The sequence below is a fragment of the Somniosus microcephalus genome, chromosome 2 (genome assembly GCF_052327205.1).
Source record: "Somniosus microcephalus isolate GS21.2 chromosome 2, FLI_Smic_1.0, whole genome shotgun sequence".
NCBI classification, from domain to species: Eukaryota; Metazoa; Chordata; class Chondrichthyes; order Squaliformes; family Somniosidae; genus Somniosus; species Somniosus microcephalus.
Genome location: NC_140988.1, coordinates 107783172 through 107799939, shown reverse-complemented (window position 1 = coordinate 107799939; position 16768 = coordinate 107783172). Strand labels below are relative to the sequence as shown.

At 44.6% G+C, this 16768-nt stretch overlaps 1 protein-coding gene across 3 annotated transcripts in view; it reads left to right on the top strand.

The window, feature by feature from the left end:
* LOC147122874 (protein transport protein Sec24B-like) overlaps positions 1-16242 on the top strand; it is a 132740-nt gene extending 116498 nt beyond the window's left edge. For 2 of the 3 annotated variants that reach the window (XM_085961664.1, XM_085961647.1), the window contains 3 exons: positions 2241-2345; positions 14796-14888; positions 16111-16241. In XM_085961664.1, coding sequence (XP_085817790.1) covers positions 2241-2345; positions 14796-14888; positions 16111-16218 — 306 coding nt within the window. In that variant the 3' untranslated portion in view covers positions 16219-16241. Of the gene's footprint in view, positions 1-2240; positions 2346-14795; positions 14889-16110 lie in introns of all 3 variants that reach the window. The other variant, XM_085961654.1, reaches the window with a different exon arrangement.
* Positions 16243-16768: the final 526 nt, after the last annotated feature.

Here is a 16768-nt window from a genome sequence, read left to right as displayed (position 1 = left end):
AATTTTGAGAGGTAGTGGAATTTGCTACCCTATCTAACTTGAAACTGTTACTTCATAATATAACTTGTTCATTTTTGCCAGGCCTATGTGCCTTGGTGCAGTTATGTCTATGTTAGATATCATGGCAAATTTATCTCCATACCCTTAATTTTTCAAAATATGTTTTAATACAAAATTTGTCACTGGCATGTTGTGAAGGTGCTTTAATTTTTCATTTCAACCTTGAAAGTTGATATTTAGATATTGCTAGCAGGGCACATTTTATTTTAGAATTGTTGGTCTGTCTCCAAAAGAGGAATTGTCAAAGATTCGACAGTTATAAAGAAACATTTTGTGAGGCACAGTGTATACTATATACTTTACATGAAATAAAAACAGAAAATGCTGGAGACATCAGCAGGTCAGGCAGCATCTATGAAGAGAGAAACAGAGTTAACGTTTCAGGTCGATGACCTTTCGTCAGAACTAGAAAAAAGCAGGAAATGGAACAGATTTTAAAGCAAGTTTAGGGGCTGGGAAATGTCCTATTTGCTGCACCTTCAAAGTGTGCAGATTTGTACCAGTACCACAGTGAGTTTGAAAACTCTGCCATGGATTGGAGGGTAGCTAATGTTACCCCACTATTCAAAAAAGGTGGTAGAGAAAAAGCGGGGAATTATAGACCGGTAAGCCTGACATCGGTAGTGGGGAAAATGCTAGAATCTATTATAAAAGATGTAATAGCAGAGCACTTGGTAAGCAGTGACAGGATCGGACAAAGTCAACATGGATTTACAAAAGGTAAACCATGCTTGACTAATCTACTGGAATTTTTTGAGGATGTAACTGGTAAAATAGATAAGGGAGAACCAGTGGATGTGGTGTATTTGGACTTTCAGAAGGCTTTCGGTAAGGTCCCACATAAGAGATTAGCGTGCAAAATTAAGGCACATGGAATTGGGGGCAAGGTATTGACTTGGATAGAGAATGGTTGGCGGACAGAAAGCAAAGAGTTGGAATAAACGGGTCGTTTTCCGAATGGCAGGCAGTGACTAGTGGGGTACCGCAAGGATCGGTCCTAGGACCCCAGCTGTTCACAATATATATTAATGATCTGGACGAGGGAATTGGATGTAATATCTCCAAATTTGCAGATGACACAAAGCTGGGTGGGAGGGTAAGCTGTGAAGAGGATGTCAAGAAACTCCAGTACGATTTGGACAGATTGGATGATTGGGCAGAAACATGGCAAATGCACTATAATGTGGATAAATGTGAGGTTATCCACTTTGGTGGCAAAAACAGGAAGGCAGATTATTATTTGAATGGCAATAGATTGGGAGAAGGGGAAGTGCAAAGAGACCTGGGTGTTCTTGTGCACCAGTCGCTGAAGGTAAACATGCAGGTGCAGCAGGCGGTTAAGAAGGCAAATGGTATGTTGGCCTTCGTAGCAAGAGGGTTCGAGTACAGGAACAAGGATGTCTTGCTACAGTTGTACAGGGCCTTGGTGAGACCGCACCTTGAGTATTGTGTACAGTTTTGGTCGCCTTACCTGAGGAAGGATGTTCTTGCCATGGAAGGAGTGCAGCGAAGATTCACCAGACTGATAACTGGGATGGCAGGAATGACGTATGAGGAGAGATTGTGTCGATTGGGCTTATACTCACTGGAGTTTAGAAGATTGAGAGGGGATCTCATCGAAACCTATAAAATTCTGTCAGGCCTGGACAGACTAGATGCAGGAAGGATGTTTCTGATGGCCGGGGAGTCCAGAACCAGGGGTCATAGTCTAAGGATAAGGGGTAAGCCATTTAGGACTGAAATGAGGAGGAATTTCTTCACCCAGAGAGTGGTGAACCTGTGGAATTCTCTGCCACAGAGGGCGGTGGAGGCCAGTTCATTAAATATATTCAAAAAGGAGTTGGATATATTTCTTAAGGCTAAAGGGATCAAGGGATATGGGGAGAAGGCAGGGACAGGGTACTGAATTTGGATGATCAGCCATGATCTCATTGAATGGCGGAGCAGGCTCGAAGGGCCGAATGGCCTACTCCTGCTCCTATCTTCTATGTTTCTATGTTTACTTAATTCTGAATACCAGGCTGGGGCAGGCGCTTTCTGCATATGGGTTCAATTATCTAGTCTTAGAGCCCCGTGGCTCAGGTTTGAAAGAAATTACAAGGGCTATAGCTTTTTTCTCCTTGTTTAATTGCTTTGCTAATGAATAATTGATTTCTTTGATTTCTTTGTGTTTCTGGTAGGCTTCCATCACTGTCAGTGACAAATTGATTCCTCAGCCACCTATTCTGCAACTTTCTGCAGAAAAACTATCCAAGGAAGGTGCCTTTTTGATGGATTGTGGTTCTGTAAGTAGTTTTTTCTGAAAATGCTAAACTTGAGTGTGGTTTTGTGTGATGGGCAGTATTTTTATTGAAAAGTAATAAAGAATCCTGTTTTTAATATTCCGGGGGGGATTTGCATATGAAATGAGATATTCTATGGGCTACAAATTCGTGGCCGCCACGAGAGTTGCCGGTGTCACCGCGGCCTCTGGTTAACAGCTGCTGAAAATGGACAAAACGCTACCAGAGAAAAATTCGCACTTGGGGCTAAAAATATTTGAGCCCAGCGCTAACTTACCATGTAACGCCCTCCTGGTGGCGTTAGTGCAGGCATGGGAGTCGAAGTTCCCGTCCAGGAGCCGCGTCCAGCTTCCAACACCCTCTGGAACCGAGGCAATAGAGTTCGCTAGGCATTGTGGGAAATGAAAAGGGCAATGCCTTCTGAACAAAAAAATAAAGTGAAAAAAATGCAATTTTTAGCCCTTACTGCCTTTAAAAAAAATTTTTAAAAATTAACATTAAGAAGTCGTCCCAAATGGGAGTCTTCAACTCTTAAAGCTGAATTACCTTCCGACACTCAAAATGGGAAAAGTGCTTCACTAACACATGGCTCAGCAAACCAGGGAAGGGGCACCCAGGGTCTCGCACGCAGCACTCCAGCTTTGTGAAGGGGGTCACCACTGCAACAGAGGTCCTCTACCCACAGGGGCCACGAGGCCCTTCAGAAATAACAATGTGAGACCAGATCACCAAGACAATCACTGCCAGCAGTGTCACCCCCACCACCTGGCTCCAGTGCCCAAAGAAGCTTCATGACCTCAGACCACTGGTCAAGGTCAGTGAATGCATCTTGAAAAGCCATTTCCTACCAACTGCACCACTAGCCCCTCACACTGTTCAATGCACAACTCCCCTGCTCTCTGCCTTCTCTCCCCCCCCCCGCCCCACCAAAATCACTCTCCTACCAACAATCTCTACCAATCACGAGGCACATCTCTCATTTCTAGCCTCAACTCACCCCCTTGGAGTAGACGGTGCAGGCCATTCTTGGCAGGGGCATGGCTGAGCCCTTAGCCAGCGGCGGGACAGAAAAGATTACAAAATGCTGGTATCTTCAGACGTTATCCTCCTTCTGGCATGCACCTCTTGCTTTCCTGCCACCACCACAACTCCACCCTTGTGCTTTCCTCATTTCACACACCCAAGAAATGCAGCCCAGTCAGTGGTTGACCAAGGAGAGGGAGAGAAGAGTGAAGAAGAAGAAACACAGTCATTAGATTTCACACTCCCAGCCACCAGCTCCTCAAGGTTGACGAGCAAGGTCATTTGCAGTGTTCTGCACTGAAAGTCAGAAGCCTTCCACCAGCCATGCTGCAGCCACTGGGATAGCACTGCTTGACATCAGTAGGATAGGCAAGACAGTGACTAAGATAATGCATAAGGGTTATGAGTTAATTTCTTGATGTCACATTGGATGGATAGATGTATAAGGTTGGATTGGATAGTTTGCTTTGTGGTGGCTTTTATTTCAGCATTGTGGCCAAGAGGCTGCTGTGATGATCAGTAACTGGGGGAAGGTAAGGTGTGGGACTAACATTGAAAGGGGAATTGGGATTGTGGTCACTGGTACTGCAGGTGGATGATTCCATCCCAGATATCCTGGCCAGAAAGGGACTGACTGGGTTGCATCCTTCTTTCTACTTCCTCCTCTTCTGTGTCTTCCTCTTCTGCGTCTTCCTCTTCCCTCTGTGAGTGGATGCTGTAAATCTGAAATTACAGCATAAAATGCTGGAAATACTCGGCAGGTCAGGCAGGATCTCGACCTGAGACGTGAACTCTGTTTCTCTCTCCACGGATGTTGCCTGACCTGCTGAGTATTTGCAGCATTTTCTGTCTTCTCGGAGGCCTTCCTTTACCATCCCAGGCCTTGCAAGCGTCCAGCAGCACTCCCCACACACTTAAAAAAAAAAAAAAAAAACTTTTAACATCTAATGCAGTAAGCCACGACTTCAATAAAATAAAATAAAAAGTCCAAAAGCTTAAATCCAACCTGAAAGAGGTGTGTGTCCCTTTAAGAGGTGCAGACAGCACCTCTGAGTCTGCTGCACACTGGGTTTATATGGCGAGCTTGGGACCCAGCGCTGAACTCCATGCGAAGGTCCAAGTTTGCCGTGGTGACGTTAAGTCGGCGTACAACGTTACCTCTCCCTCGTTTTAATTTGCAGGGCGATGGATCATACCGCCAGGGAAAATGGAGGACGCCGCGAAAGCCACCACCAGCTGGCAAAAGGCCACCCTCTTTTCGCTATTTTTTGCCGGTAACGGGTGGCATAAAGCTCCCGAATTTTTAGCCCTAAACATTTTATAGAAATTGGTCATACGCAGCTACGTCAGTGTTCAAAGCTAAATATTTTCACCATGAGTGACTCTTATCAATCAGTAAAAGTCACCAGGGATGCCTGTCCTTCATGGGGAGTTACATTCCTTTTTTTTCACCTGTGTGGTTACGTTCACATTGGTCCCAGGGGGGCGAGAGCACTTTTTTGTCAATGATGCCATATCTATGTCCGACCTATAAACTCGACCTATTTCAGTGAACAGGTTCAAGTGAAATATTAAATATTCTAATTCATGTAAAGTATAGCTTCCAAATTTGCATCCATTTTAGGAAGGTACTTTCTGATGATTTTATGTCGTGCAGGCTCTGCCAAAAAATCCTGACGTGTTTTTAAATAGCCCATAGAGCTGATAAAGCCAAAAATGGCTACTGTTGTCACCGAGCAAGACCATTTCTGATAGGTTTTTGAAATTGCTACTGGTTGACAGTTTTAAGTAATCATCAGGCAACATCTATTTATATTGCAAGCTGGACAGTTCCAATGTGTGATATTTTAAAAATAGCCACTGTATTGCCACTTAAAACTGTTAACCAGTGTTGATTTCAAAAATATGGCTGGCCTGGTAAGAAATTGGGCCAACCCTACAAAGGACAATTCAATTTCTGATGGAGCCTGTAAATTTGACCTACAGTACAAGGAAGTACTGGTATGGTAGGAGATGGTTCTTTCAAATTGTCTGTGCCCAAATATGCATCTCCATTAATGTTAAACTATAGTAGGTAAAACTCCAAACAAGAGTGAAGAAGAAAATTAATTTTGATCAGTCTTTTCACTACCCAAATAGCTCAGTCTAGTAGCTGACTATTACTTTGGACATTGCAGTAGAGACTTAATTAGTCATATGATTTTTACATGCTCAAGCTTTTGCACTGGGCCTTGGCAAAGCACCAGAAGAACAACTCATCTAGGGTCGTCTAAGTTTTTGCAGCCAGGTTATCTGACTTAGACGTTGGCTAGTTTTCTAAAGTTGGGAAAAATATAGACTAAGCCTATATTATCTACAATCTAGTAAGGGTCTGCAAGCCACAGATTGACTCTTCACTCCATCATCTTCCACTTACCATGAGAATAAGTGCAATTTAACATTGTGGATTATCATGGTAGCACCTTAAAGACCTCAGAAATCAGGGATGTCATGTCTATGTGGTATCGTCCACATAATCTTTTCTTTCCATATTATACATAGGCTGTCTCCCCAAGATGATTAGTTATTTTCCTTCGCTTGTTCATAATACAAATTGATATGTTTTTCTTTCCAAGGAAGGTGTGTTTTCTTTTGTTGATGAGCATTTTTTAAAAATCAAATAATAGTTTTATTTTGTTATTGTGGACAAAATGTCAAAGCTTTTAGACTTCAAGCACTAGTAAAATATGCAAGAGTATTCTTAATATATAAGGCCACAGCAAGTGTCTGCAGTTCATTTTGTCCAGAAACTATATGAATTCATATTCCGTCCTTGAGCTTCTCCACCTATACCCGCTTTGACTGACTGCCGTTATGGAAGGTAATCCTACAGGATGAAATGACTGCAGGTGTGAGTCCAGGTAGACTCATTGAACTTTGGCTTTGATGATGCTGAGTAAGTCTGGTTCAACCTTGGGGCCTGCATTCATGTCTCACTGTAGAGAGCATTCAGGTTTGATTTCCTATCTCTGTGGTGGGACGTTGTTCCTCCAGTTAGACACTAATTGGGCTGCAAGAAACACTAGCTTGGTACCACTGACATTGAATATGTGTCAATTATTTTGCATTTGGTCTCGGTTAGCTCCTACCATTTGGGATATGTCTGCTCAGTGTGATGCTAGCATCACTGGCTTTTTACCAGCACCAACCAATAATGTTGGGCCTCTTACCTAGGGCATATTAATTGAAGCAAATCGAATTTAACCACATATCCAGCAAGCAATCCCATTCTCAGATGAGCGGGACAAAACAAGATGCGACGGTTAAGGATTAATCTCAACCCTTTTACACAACCTCGGGACTAAAATCACTTACTTTGATGCCTGCTATTTCAATATTCTGATAGGATTGGGGCTGTATAATATCCTGATTGTTCAATCCTGGATTTATTGTATTTATCTACATCTATATATTGTCAGGTTTTCATTTTTCTTTCCCACTCTTCTTGCTCCTCCAATATCACCTTTATCACTGCTTAAAAATGAATGGTTTGGGAAAACAGGTCAGTTTGTCTGTTCTCTCAACACCAGGGAGCCATTCTTCACACACTCTTGTCACAGACTCTCCTGCTTAAACATGGTGGGGATGAAATTGGATAAAGCCTAATAATTCATGCTGCTCGCTCATTATAATGATTGTAGTGCTGATCTCAGTGCTAAACGCACTGCTGATTGGCTTAGCGCTGAACAGGGGGGCCAATATTGGGTGCAGTCTACTGACCAATAAAACTTGGCCTAGGCTCTCTGCACTACTTAAAGGGGAGGTGCTTTGTTGCAGAAGCACCTCATTGTCACTCTGGATGAAGCCAGGGACCTACAGGGAAGAGAGAGGGCAAGGAGGTTTTCTGATGCAGCAATGGAGGCCTTGGTACTGGGGGTGCACAGATGATGTGAGGTCCTCTACCCGCAGTGGGGCAGGAGGCCTTCCAGGCAGTAGGCCAGAAGGCTGTGGGAGGAAATAGCACACGCTGTCAGTGCCATGAGTGTTGTCACCAGGACCTGGATCCAGTGCCGCAAGAAGTTCAATGATCTCACACGAGTAGTCAAGGTGAGCGAATGCATCTTCAAATGTCATATCCCACCAACTGCACCACTAGCCTCACACACTGCTCAATGCACCACAACCCCATCACTCACCTACCAACAATCTCTAGCAATCACCACTCGTACCTCACAATCATAGCTTCACCTTGCCCTCACACACTTAGCACTGCTGCAAGCCTCACACCCACATCTCACACCTTGTGCACACTGCCAGCTATTTAACCATGGCAGGCACATCACCCAAACACATTGCACCACACTCACTGATGCACTTCCCGTTCTCTTGCAGGCAAAGGTGGCTGATAACTGCCGTGAGCAGCAGTAGACGGGCAGAGGGGAAGCCTGACTTCTCGACCTCATGCAGCTGGAGGACACAGAGCTGGATATAATTGATGGGGCCGTCACTGAGGCCGTGGCAAGCGGCAAAGTTGAAAGCAATGCTCATATCTAATCCTCCTCCTCATACCCCACTTCCCCCTCATCCCACAATCTCTACTCATGTACAAGCTGCTGATGGTGTAAGCATGCACATCTTGGCTTTTTTCCCTCCCCTCACCACAACCCTACCCTTGTGCCTTTCTTCTTTCACATACCCAAGAAGTTCCAACAGCCCAGTCTGTCCCCGATGTTATGGAGGAGGAGAGTGAAGGAGAAGAGGAGGCACTGTCACTCGATCCGACACTCTCAGGCACCAGCTCAGAAAATGGCACTGAGCGGACTTTAGAGGATAGTATAGAGGCAGCAATGAGTCACCGGGCACAAGTGGGCTGCAGTCAGGCCGGGGGAAAAGGTAGCTCGAGTGCCAACTCCCTGGAGGGCGAGTTCGCGCACATGTTCTGCTGCACGGGACTCGGATGATGACCTCGATACAGCGGCCTTCAGAAGAAGGGTGATGGGCATGAACACAGAAATGCTTGGAGCAATGGCAAACCTGCCAGAGAGCCTCTTGTCAGTGTCAAGGAGCATGGAGGAGTCCAGCTTCAACGTTGCACGGGGTTTTTGGCGGAGCTTGGCGCCCATGATTTTCAGGGTGGAAATGATGGGCAACTTCATTAGGGTACTTGTGGACCCAACCATGATGCTGGGTGTGATGGACGATCTTGCAGCTTCCATTGCAGCACAGGCGGAAGCGACCCAACATCTCAGTGCCGCAGTGGAAGCTCAGATTGCTCTCCAGGTCCTGGTGACAACACTCATGACACTGACAGCTGCCATCGTGGCTGGGTTCACAAGTGTGGAATGGGGTTTGCAAGTGTGGAAAGGGGCTTGCAGGGTCTTGCAGCAGTCCAGCAATCTCTGCTTCGACAGATGGCTAGGATTGCTGAATCACTGCCCCGGGGGAGTGGCAGTAGCTCCGTGGAGCAAGAACCTGCTGTCCTCTCTCTGGATAACAGCATTTCTCCTCCTGCCACTCCGCCAGTGCTCTTGCTGCTGCCCGTCAGCCAGCCCAGATGGCTGCCGCCCATGCTGAGGTGATGCAGGCTACAGCCAGGCCTTCTAGGCCCAGAGCTGCTCGAGGTCGTCCTGCATGGCCACCTGCAGTCTCACCCACAGAAAGTCAGCAGCCTTCCACCAGCCATGCTGCAGCCACTGGAGTAGCACTTCGTAGGAGCACTAGAGTAGGCAAAGGCACACGAAAGACAGACACTAAGGGAATGCACAAGGGTGATTAGTTGACATTGTGTAGTATTGGAATTGATAAATTTATAAATTATGTTTAGAATGTTTGTTTTGTGGTGGCTTCCATTTCAGCTTTGTGTCCAAGAGGACGCTTTGATGTTCGGCGACAGGATTGGTAAGGTGGGGAAGTGGTGAGCAAAGGGGATCTGGGGTTTCATTTACGGGAACTGGAGTCTGATGAAATGCTCACGGACAGCCTGCTTGGAACGGAGATCTGTAGCCCTCCTCCTCCTCCTGAGGTGGTTGCGGAGCCCATAGTGGCAAGGGCTGTGCCCTCATGCTGGCTAAGTTGTGGAGGATGCAGCAGACCACCACGAAATGGGGCATCCGCTCCAGTGTGTACTGGAAGGCCCCTCCCTTCATAACCCGATGGCCAGCTCGATGAGGTTCCTCATGGCAGCATGGCTCTCATTATGAGAGTGCTGTCCGTGAGTGGTGGGGTTGTGGAGGGGAGCTATCAGCCAAGTATAGAGCAGATAGCCCTTGTCTCCGAGCAGCCATCCTCGGGTTTGACTAGGTGGCTGGAAGATTTCTGGCACACCGGACTGGCGCAGGATGAAGGCATCATGATACCGGGCATTCACCATCATGCTGGGCATGGTCGTACACCAACTGCATATTAAGTGAGTGGTAGCCTTTGCTGTTGCGGTACATCTCCGGATTGATATGCGGTGCCCGCAAAGCCATGTGTGTGCAGTCGATGGCGCCCTGCACCATGGGGAAGCCCGATAACCTGGTAAAGCCACATGCGTGCTCCTCCTGTTTCTCTCTCTCTTCAAATTACTAGATTTTTTTTTTAAGATTTAATTTATTTTTAAAGTTTGTTCATTGATTTCAGCTTCTACCTTAACCCCATGTGTATGTCCAAATCTTTATTTCGCTCTCTGTATTAAAAAAAAATTTTTTTTTAATTAAAAGTGCAGATAATCATTGCATTTCAAAGATTCACCACCCTCTGTGTGAAGAAATTTCTTCTCATCTCAGTCCTGAATGGCCTACCCTATATCCTGAGGCTGTGGCCCCTGGTTCTAGACTCCCCAGCTAAGGGAAACATTCTCCCAGCATCCACGCTATCAAGCCCTGTAATTTGTATGCTTCAATGAGATCCCCTCTCATTCTTCTGAATTTAAGAGAATACAGGCCTAGTTTACTCAATCTCTTCTCATACGACAGTCCCGCCATCCCAGGAATCAATCTCGTGAACCTTCGTTGCACTCCCTCTATGGCAAGTATATCCTTCCTTAGGTAAGGAGATCAAAATTGTACACAGTACTCCAAGTGTGGTCTCACCACGGCCCGATATAATTGGAGTAAGACTTCTTTACTCCTGTACTCTCATCCTCTTGGAATGAAGGCCAGCATACCATTTGCCTTCCTAATGGCTTGCTGCACCTGCACTTTCAGTGACTCATGTACAAGGACACCCAGGTCCCTTTGAGCATCTGCATTCCCCAATCTTTCACCATTTAGGAAATACTCTGCCTTTCTGTTTTTTCCACCAAAGTGGATAACTTCATATTTATCCACATTATTATAATCCATCTGCCATGTTCTTGCCCACCCACTGAGCCTGTCGAGATCCCCTTGAAGCCTCTTCACATCTGACACTGCCACCTAGCTTTGTGTTATCAGCAAATTTGGAAATGTTACATTTAGTCCCCTCATCCAAATCATTGATATAGATTGTGAATAGCTGGGGCCCAAGCACCGATCCTAGCGGTACCCCACTAGTCACAGCCTGCCATTCTGAAAAAGACCCATTTATCCCTACTCTTTGTTTTCTGTCTGTTAACCAATTCTCAATCCATGCTAGTATATTACCCCCAATTCCATGTGCCCTAATTTTGTTCACCAACCTCTTGTGTGGGACCTTATCAAAGACCTTCTAAAAATCCAAATACACCACATCTACTTTGTCTACTCCACTAGTTACATCCTCAAAGAACTCCAATAGGTTTGTCAAACAGGACTTCCCTTTCATAAATCCATGTTGACTCTGCCCAATCTTAGTATTAGTTTCTAAGTGCCCAGTTATTGCATCCTTTATAATAGATTCCAGCATTTTCCTAACTACTGATGTGCGGCTAACAGGTCTGTAGTTCCCCGTTTTCTCTCTCCCTCCTTTCTTAAATAGTGGGGTTACATTTACTATCCTCTAATCTGCAGGAACTGTTCCAGAATCTATAGAATTTTGGAAGATGACAACCAATGCATCCACTATCCCAATGGCCACCTCTTTCAAAACCCTAGGATGTAGGTCATCCGGTCCTTGAGATTTATCGACTTTTAGTCCCATTAATTTTGCTAGTACTGTTTTTTTACTAATAATTTCTTTAAGTTCCTCATTCTCGCCACACCCTTGGTTTTCTCTTATTTCTGGGAGATATTTTGTGTCTTCCACCGTGAAGACAGAAACAAAGTATTTAATTTCTCTGCCATTTCCTCATTCTCCATTATAAATTCTCCCGTCTCTGACTGTAAAGGACCTACATTTACCTTTGCCAGTCTTTTCCTTTTCACATACCTATAGAAGCTTTTACAATCTGTTTTTATATTTTTCGCTAGTTTGTGCTCATATTCCATTTTCCCTTTATCAATTTCTTGGTCCCCCTTTGCTGATTTCTAAAAAGATCCCAATCCTCAGGCTGACCGCTTTTTTTGGCAACTTTATAAGCTTCCTCCTTTGACTTAATACTAGCTTTAATTTATTTTGTTAGCCATGGTTGGATCACTTTTCCTTTTGAGTTTTTATGCCCTAGAGGAATATATGTTTGTTGCAAATTATGCATTATTTCCTTGAATGTTAGCCATTGTATGTCCACCTTCATACCTTTTAGTGTAGTCTCCCAATCTACCATGGCCAACTTGTCCCTCACACCCTTGTAGTTTCCCCTGTTTAGATTGAAGACCTTAGTTTCAGATTGGACTGCGTCACTCTCAAACTTAATGTAAAATTCAATCATGTTATGGTCACTTGTCCCTAAAGGCCCCTTTACCACAAGATTATTGATTAGCCCTTTCTCATTACACAGTACCAGATCCAGAATAGCCTGTTCCCTGGTTGATTCCTCCACATACTGATCCAGGAAACCATCTCGCATGCATTCCAAGAATTCGTCCTCCACACCATTAGTGGTAATTTGATTTGCCCAGTCAATATGTAGATTAAAGTCCCCCATGATTACCGTATTGCCCTTGTTACATGCACTTCTAATCTCTTGATTGATACTGTGCCCTACATTACCACTACTGTTTGGTGGCCTATACACCACTCCCAACCAATGTTTTCCACCCTTTGCTGTTTCTTAGTTCCACCCAAACTGATTCCAGTTCTACATCACGATCTGCCAAGCCAAGATCTTTTATCTCTACCGTACCGATCTCATCCCTATTAACAGCGCTACGCCACCTCCTTTTCCTTTTTGTCTGTCCTTCCTAAATGTTGAGTACCCTGGAATATTCCGTTCCCAGCTTTGGTTACCCTGCAACCATGTCTCCAATGGCAATTACATCATACCCATTTACTTCTATTAGTGCCATTAATTCATCCACCTTGTTGCGAATGCTACGTGCATTTAGATAAAGTGCCTTCATCTTTGCCTATTTAATATTTTTCTGCACTTTGACCCTCTTTACTGTTGGCCTTTGTTTCTGCTCCCTACTAGTTTTGCTGACTACTTCTCTAACTTGCACTTCCAGCTTTGTTTCTCTCTGTTCTGGGCCCACACTTCGGTTCCCAGCCCCCTGACAAACTAGTTTAAATCCTTCCCAACAGCACTAGCAAACCCACTGCGAGGATATTGGTCCCGGTTCTGCCGAGGTGTAACCCGTCCAGCTTGTACAGGTCCCACCTTCCCCAGAATTGGTCCCAATGCCTCCTACACCATCTCTCCAACCACTCATTCATCTGGTCTATTCTCCTATTTCTGCTCTCGCTAGCAGGTGGCACTGGGAGTAATCCTGAGATTACTACCTTTGAGGTCCTGCTTTTTAATTTATTTCCTAGCTCCCTATATTCTGCTTGCAGGACCTCGTCCCTCTTTCTACCTATGTCGTTGGTACCGATATGGACCACGACCTCTGGCTTGTTCACCCTCCTCCTTCAGAATGTCCTGCAGCTGCTCAGTGACATCCTTGACCCTGGCACCAGGGAGGCAACATACCATCCTGGAGTCACGTCTGCGGCCACAGAAACATCTATCTGTTCCCCTTACGATAGAATCCCCTATCACTATTGCTCTCCCACTCTTTTTCCGCCCCTCCTGTGCAGCTGAGCCCCTCGTAGTGCCACGGACTTGGCTCTTGCTGCATTCCCCTGAGAAACCATCTCCCCCAGCAATATCCAAAATGGAAAATCTGTTGGAGAGGGAGATGGACCCAGGGGACTCCAGCGCTACCTTCCTAGTTCTTTTACTCTGGCGGTCACCCATTCCCTTTCTGCCTGTGCACTCTTTACCTGCGGTGTGACCACCTCGTTGAATGTGCTATCCACTAAGATCTCAGCCTCGCGGATGCTCCACAGTCACTCCAGCCGCAGGTCCAGCTCCAAAACGCGGATTTCGAGTAGCTGCAGCTGGAGACACTTCCTGCACACATGTTCGCCCTGGACACCGAAAATGTCCCTGACTTCCCACATAGCACAGGAGGAGCACTCCATGTTGCCGAGCTGCCCTGCCATGTCCTACCCTTAATTTACTCCCTTTACTTCCTCTAAATTAAAGAATATTAAATACACTAGGGACCTTACTTCACTTTAAACACTACTTACTCTAAACTAGATATCTTACTTTTACTTTAACGACTGGACCGTAGAAATACTTACCAGTCAGCTCCTTCCCTGGTTGTGACGTCACTTTAGCGGTTTTGCAGTTGTTGTTTGACTGCTCCTGCTCTCGGACTCTTTCCTGGGTGTAAAGTAAGAACCAAATCCTACAGAGTGAAAAGTTAGGAAAAGCAAAGGCGAAGCAAGGGAGCTCCTCCTTCCACTTCTCACCCACCTAACTCCCTCACTCACCCAACTCACAGCACTCTGTGCAAGCCGCACTCATTGCAGATCGCACTGCGAAGCCTGTTTTTATAGGCCTAGTTTCCCTACTTAACTGCCTTCAGCTGCTCTGAATTATCCTCTGCCTTCTCTGGGGCTGCCGACTCCCTTCAGGTCCGCTGTCCTCGGCCTCCCGCGCCCTTTATCCTCTGCCTTCTCCGGGGCTGCCGACTCCTGGAACTCCCTCTCTAAACCTCTCCGCTTCTCTTTCCTCTTTTAAGACGCTCCTTAAAACCTACCTCTGACCAAGCTTTTGGCCATCTGCCCAAATTTCTTATGTGGCTCGGTGTCAATTTTTTGTTTTGTAACACTCCTGTGAAGCGCCTTAGGACGTTTTACTACATTAAAGGCGCTATATAAATACAAGTTGTTGTTATATTTTAACATCAGAAATTTTCCTCAGGGTGAGCCTTTATGACTTAGCTGCTTGTGGCATAAGGTTCTTAAAGACATAGCGGGTGAAAATGGTCTTTGGAGGTGGTGTAAAACGGGTGATACAGTAACTAATTGGTAGCCTGTTTTACACCACGGCTGATGTTTTTTTTTCCATTGACTTAAATTTGGGTTGTGTTAGAGTATGAGAGGAACAACTTCACCAATGGATTGATTTTTTTTAACTTTTAGGTTATGTACCTCTGGATTGGCAAAAACTGCAGCAACAGCTTTATGAGTAAAGTGCTCGGATTTTCTAACTATGCTTCTATACCACAAAATATGGTAAGTTGATGGGGGTCTGCATGAGAATAAAATTAATGCATTGCTCTATTTATTACTGTGCATCACTTTTGCCCTTATATTGGAAGAAATCAGTTAACTGCTGTATTCTTGAATTGTTTTAAAATGTAACAGCTGATGGTGTGAATACAGCTCTCGCTTATATTACATTTTCTAAAAGATTTTTTTAAGAGTTTTTATCTACATCTTAAATTAAGTTTATTTTCTTCCCTACCAGAATAGCTGAGCCAGTGAGCTTCTACTAATGTCATTCTTGAGCTGGCCAATAGGTGGTGTGAATGTGTGGCTGTTAATGTTACACCTGAAATTGTAGCCTCATTGTGCAGCATTATGGTCACATATGCATGCAGGTTAACTTTCAACAAACTAAATTCATTATATTTTTTGATAACGGATCAATGTGGTGAAGCTGAGTGAGCTCAAAAAGTAGTGATCCAGCTTGTTGACAGTGAGGTTAGAGACAAAATCAAAATCTGACTGTTCCAGTGAAGTTTTGAGTCATTGGTGAGTGGTAGCACTACAGAACACAGATCTGTTCTGAGAATTTGTATGATTAGGGAATGGTCTTCTAAGTACCACTCAGTGTAATCATAAATTTGAGTTAGCATCAATCAAATTGACTTAAAGTTGTTCTGTTTCTCACATAGAAATGGAACTTCAGGTACCTGCTTGCCCTCAAGCTCAAAATTAGAACCATTCTCATTCCACACTTGGAATTGAACCAAAACTTTCTTCTAAATAGATGTCGGCCATGGCTCAGTAGTAGCACTACCCCCACCCCACCCCCGAGCCAGAAGATCATGGGTTGAAGCCCCACTCCAGAGACTTGAGCATAGGATGTAGGCTGGTACTTTACTGCAGTACTGATGGTGTGCTGCACTGTCAGAGGTGCTGTATTTTGGATGAGACGTTAAAACGGGACCCTGTCTGCTCTCTCAGGTGGACATAAAGGAAGAGTAGGGGAGTTTACCTAGTGTCCTGGCCAACATTTATCCCTCAATCAACACCTAAAACAGATGTTCTGGTCACTTATTTTATTGTTGTTTACGGGACCTTGCTGTCAACAAATTGGCTACTGCGTTTCCTACATTACAACAGTGACTACACTTCTACATTACGTCATTGGCTGTAAAGTGCCACAGATTAATTTTTTTTCTTGTTTCTCCCACCTCCACAATACCATTCCTTATTTTGTGGGGAAAAGACTCAGCTACCAGAATTGAATACAACTTTATCTCAAAGAACAAGCAGTTTTGTTTCCTGGCTTCGAGACAGCAGGCCGTTCTTATCGATTATTTACATTGTGAAGTAAGTATTTGGCACTTTGTTAATTTAGTTTTAATTTAAAGGGCATTTCAGTATAGCGGTACAGAAAAAACAAACAGTTCACAAGATAGGTTCAGTTGAAGAAAGCTCTTCGACCCATTTTACTTCATCCCAGAATGGCATTGCTGTCGTCTCTGCATTACAGCTTCTGGCTGTCACTGAAGTTAATCCAGTGTCCTTGACTTATCCACCCTTCCCAGAAGCTAATACCCCTAGGTATTTTTCATTTTCCTCCTTAGCAAGCTTTATCTGCACCATGAAGTACACATCCCTCCAATTTAGATCTTTGTTTGCCATTAATCAGCTCAGATAACAACCTATTGAGATCTCTTTGTAAGACTTTAGCTGCCTCCTCTTAATCCACCATCCTCCCTACTTTGGTGTCATTTACAAATTTGACTATGTTGTATTGAAACTGTGATTCCAGCTCATTTTATATATGCCAGGAACTAAATGTTTTTTGTTATTTGCACCATTGCCAATAGTTATTTAGATGATAAACCAGTGACAGATTTGGCATTTCTTGGAAATGTCCT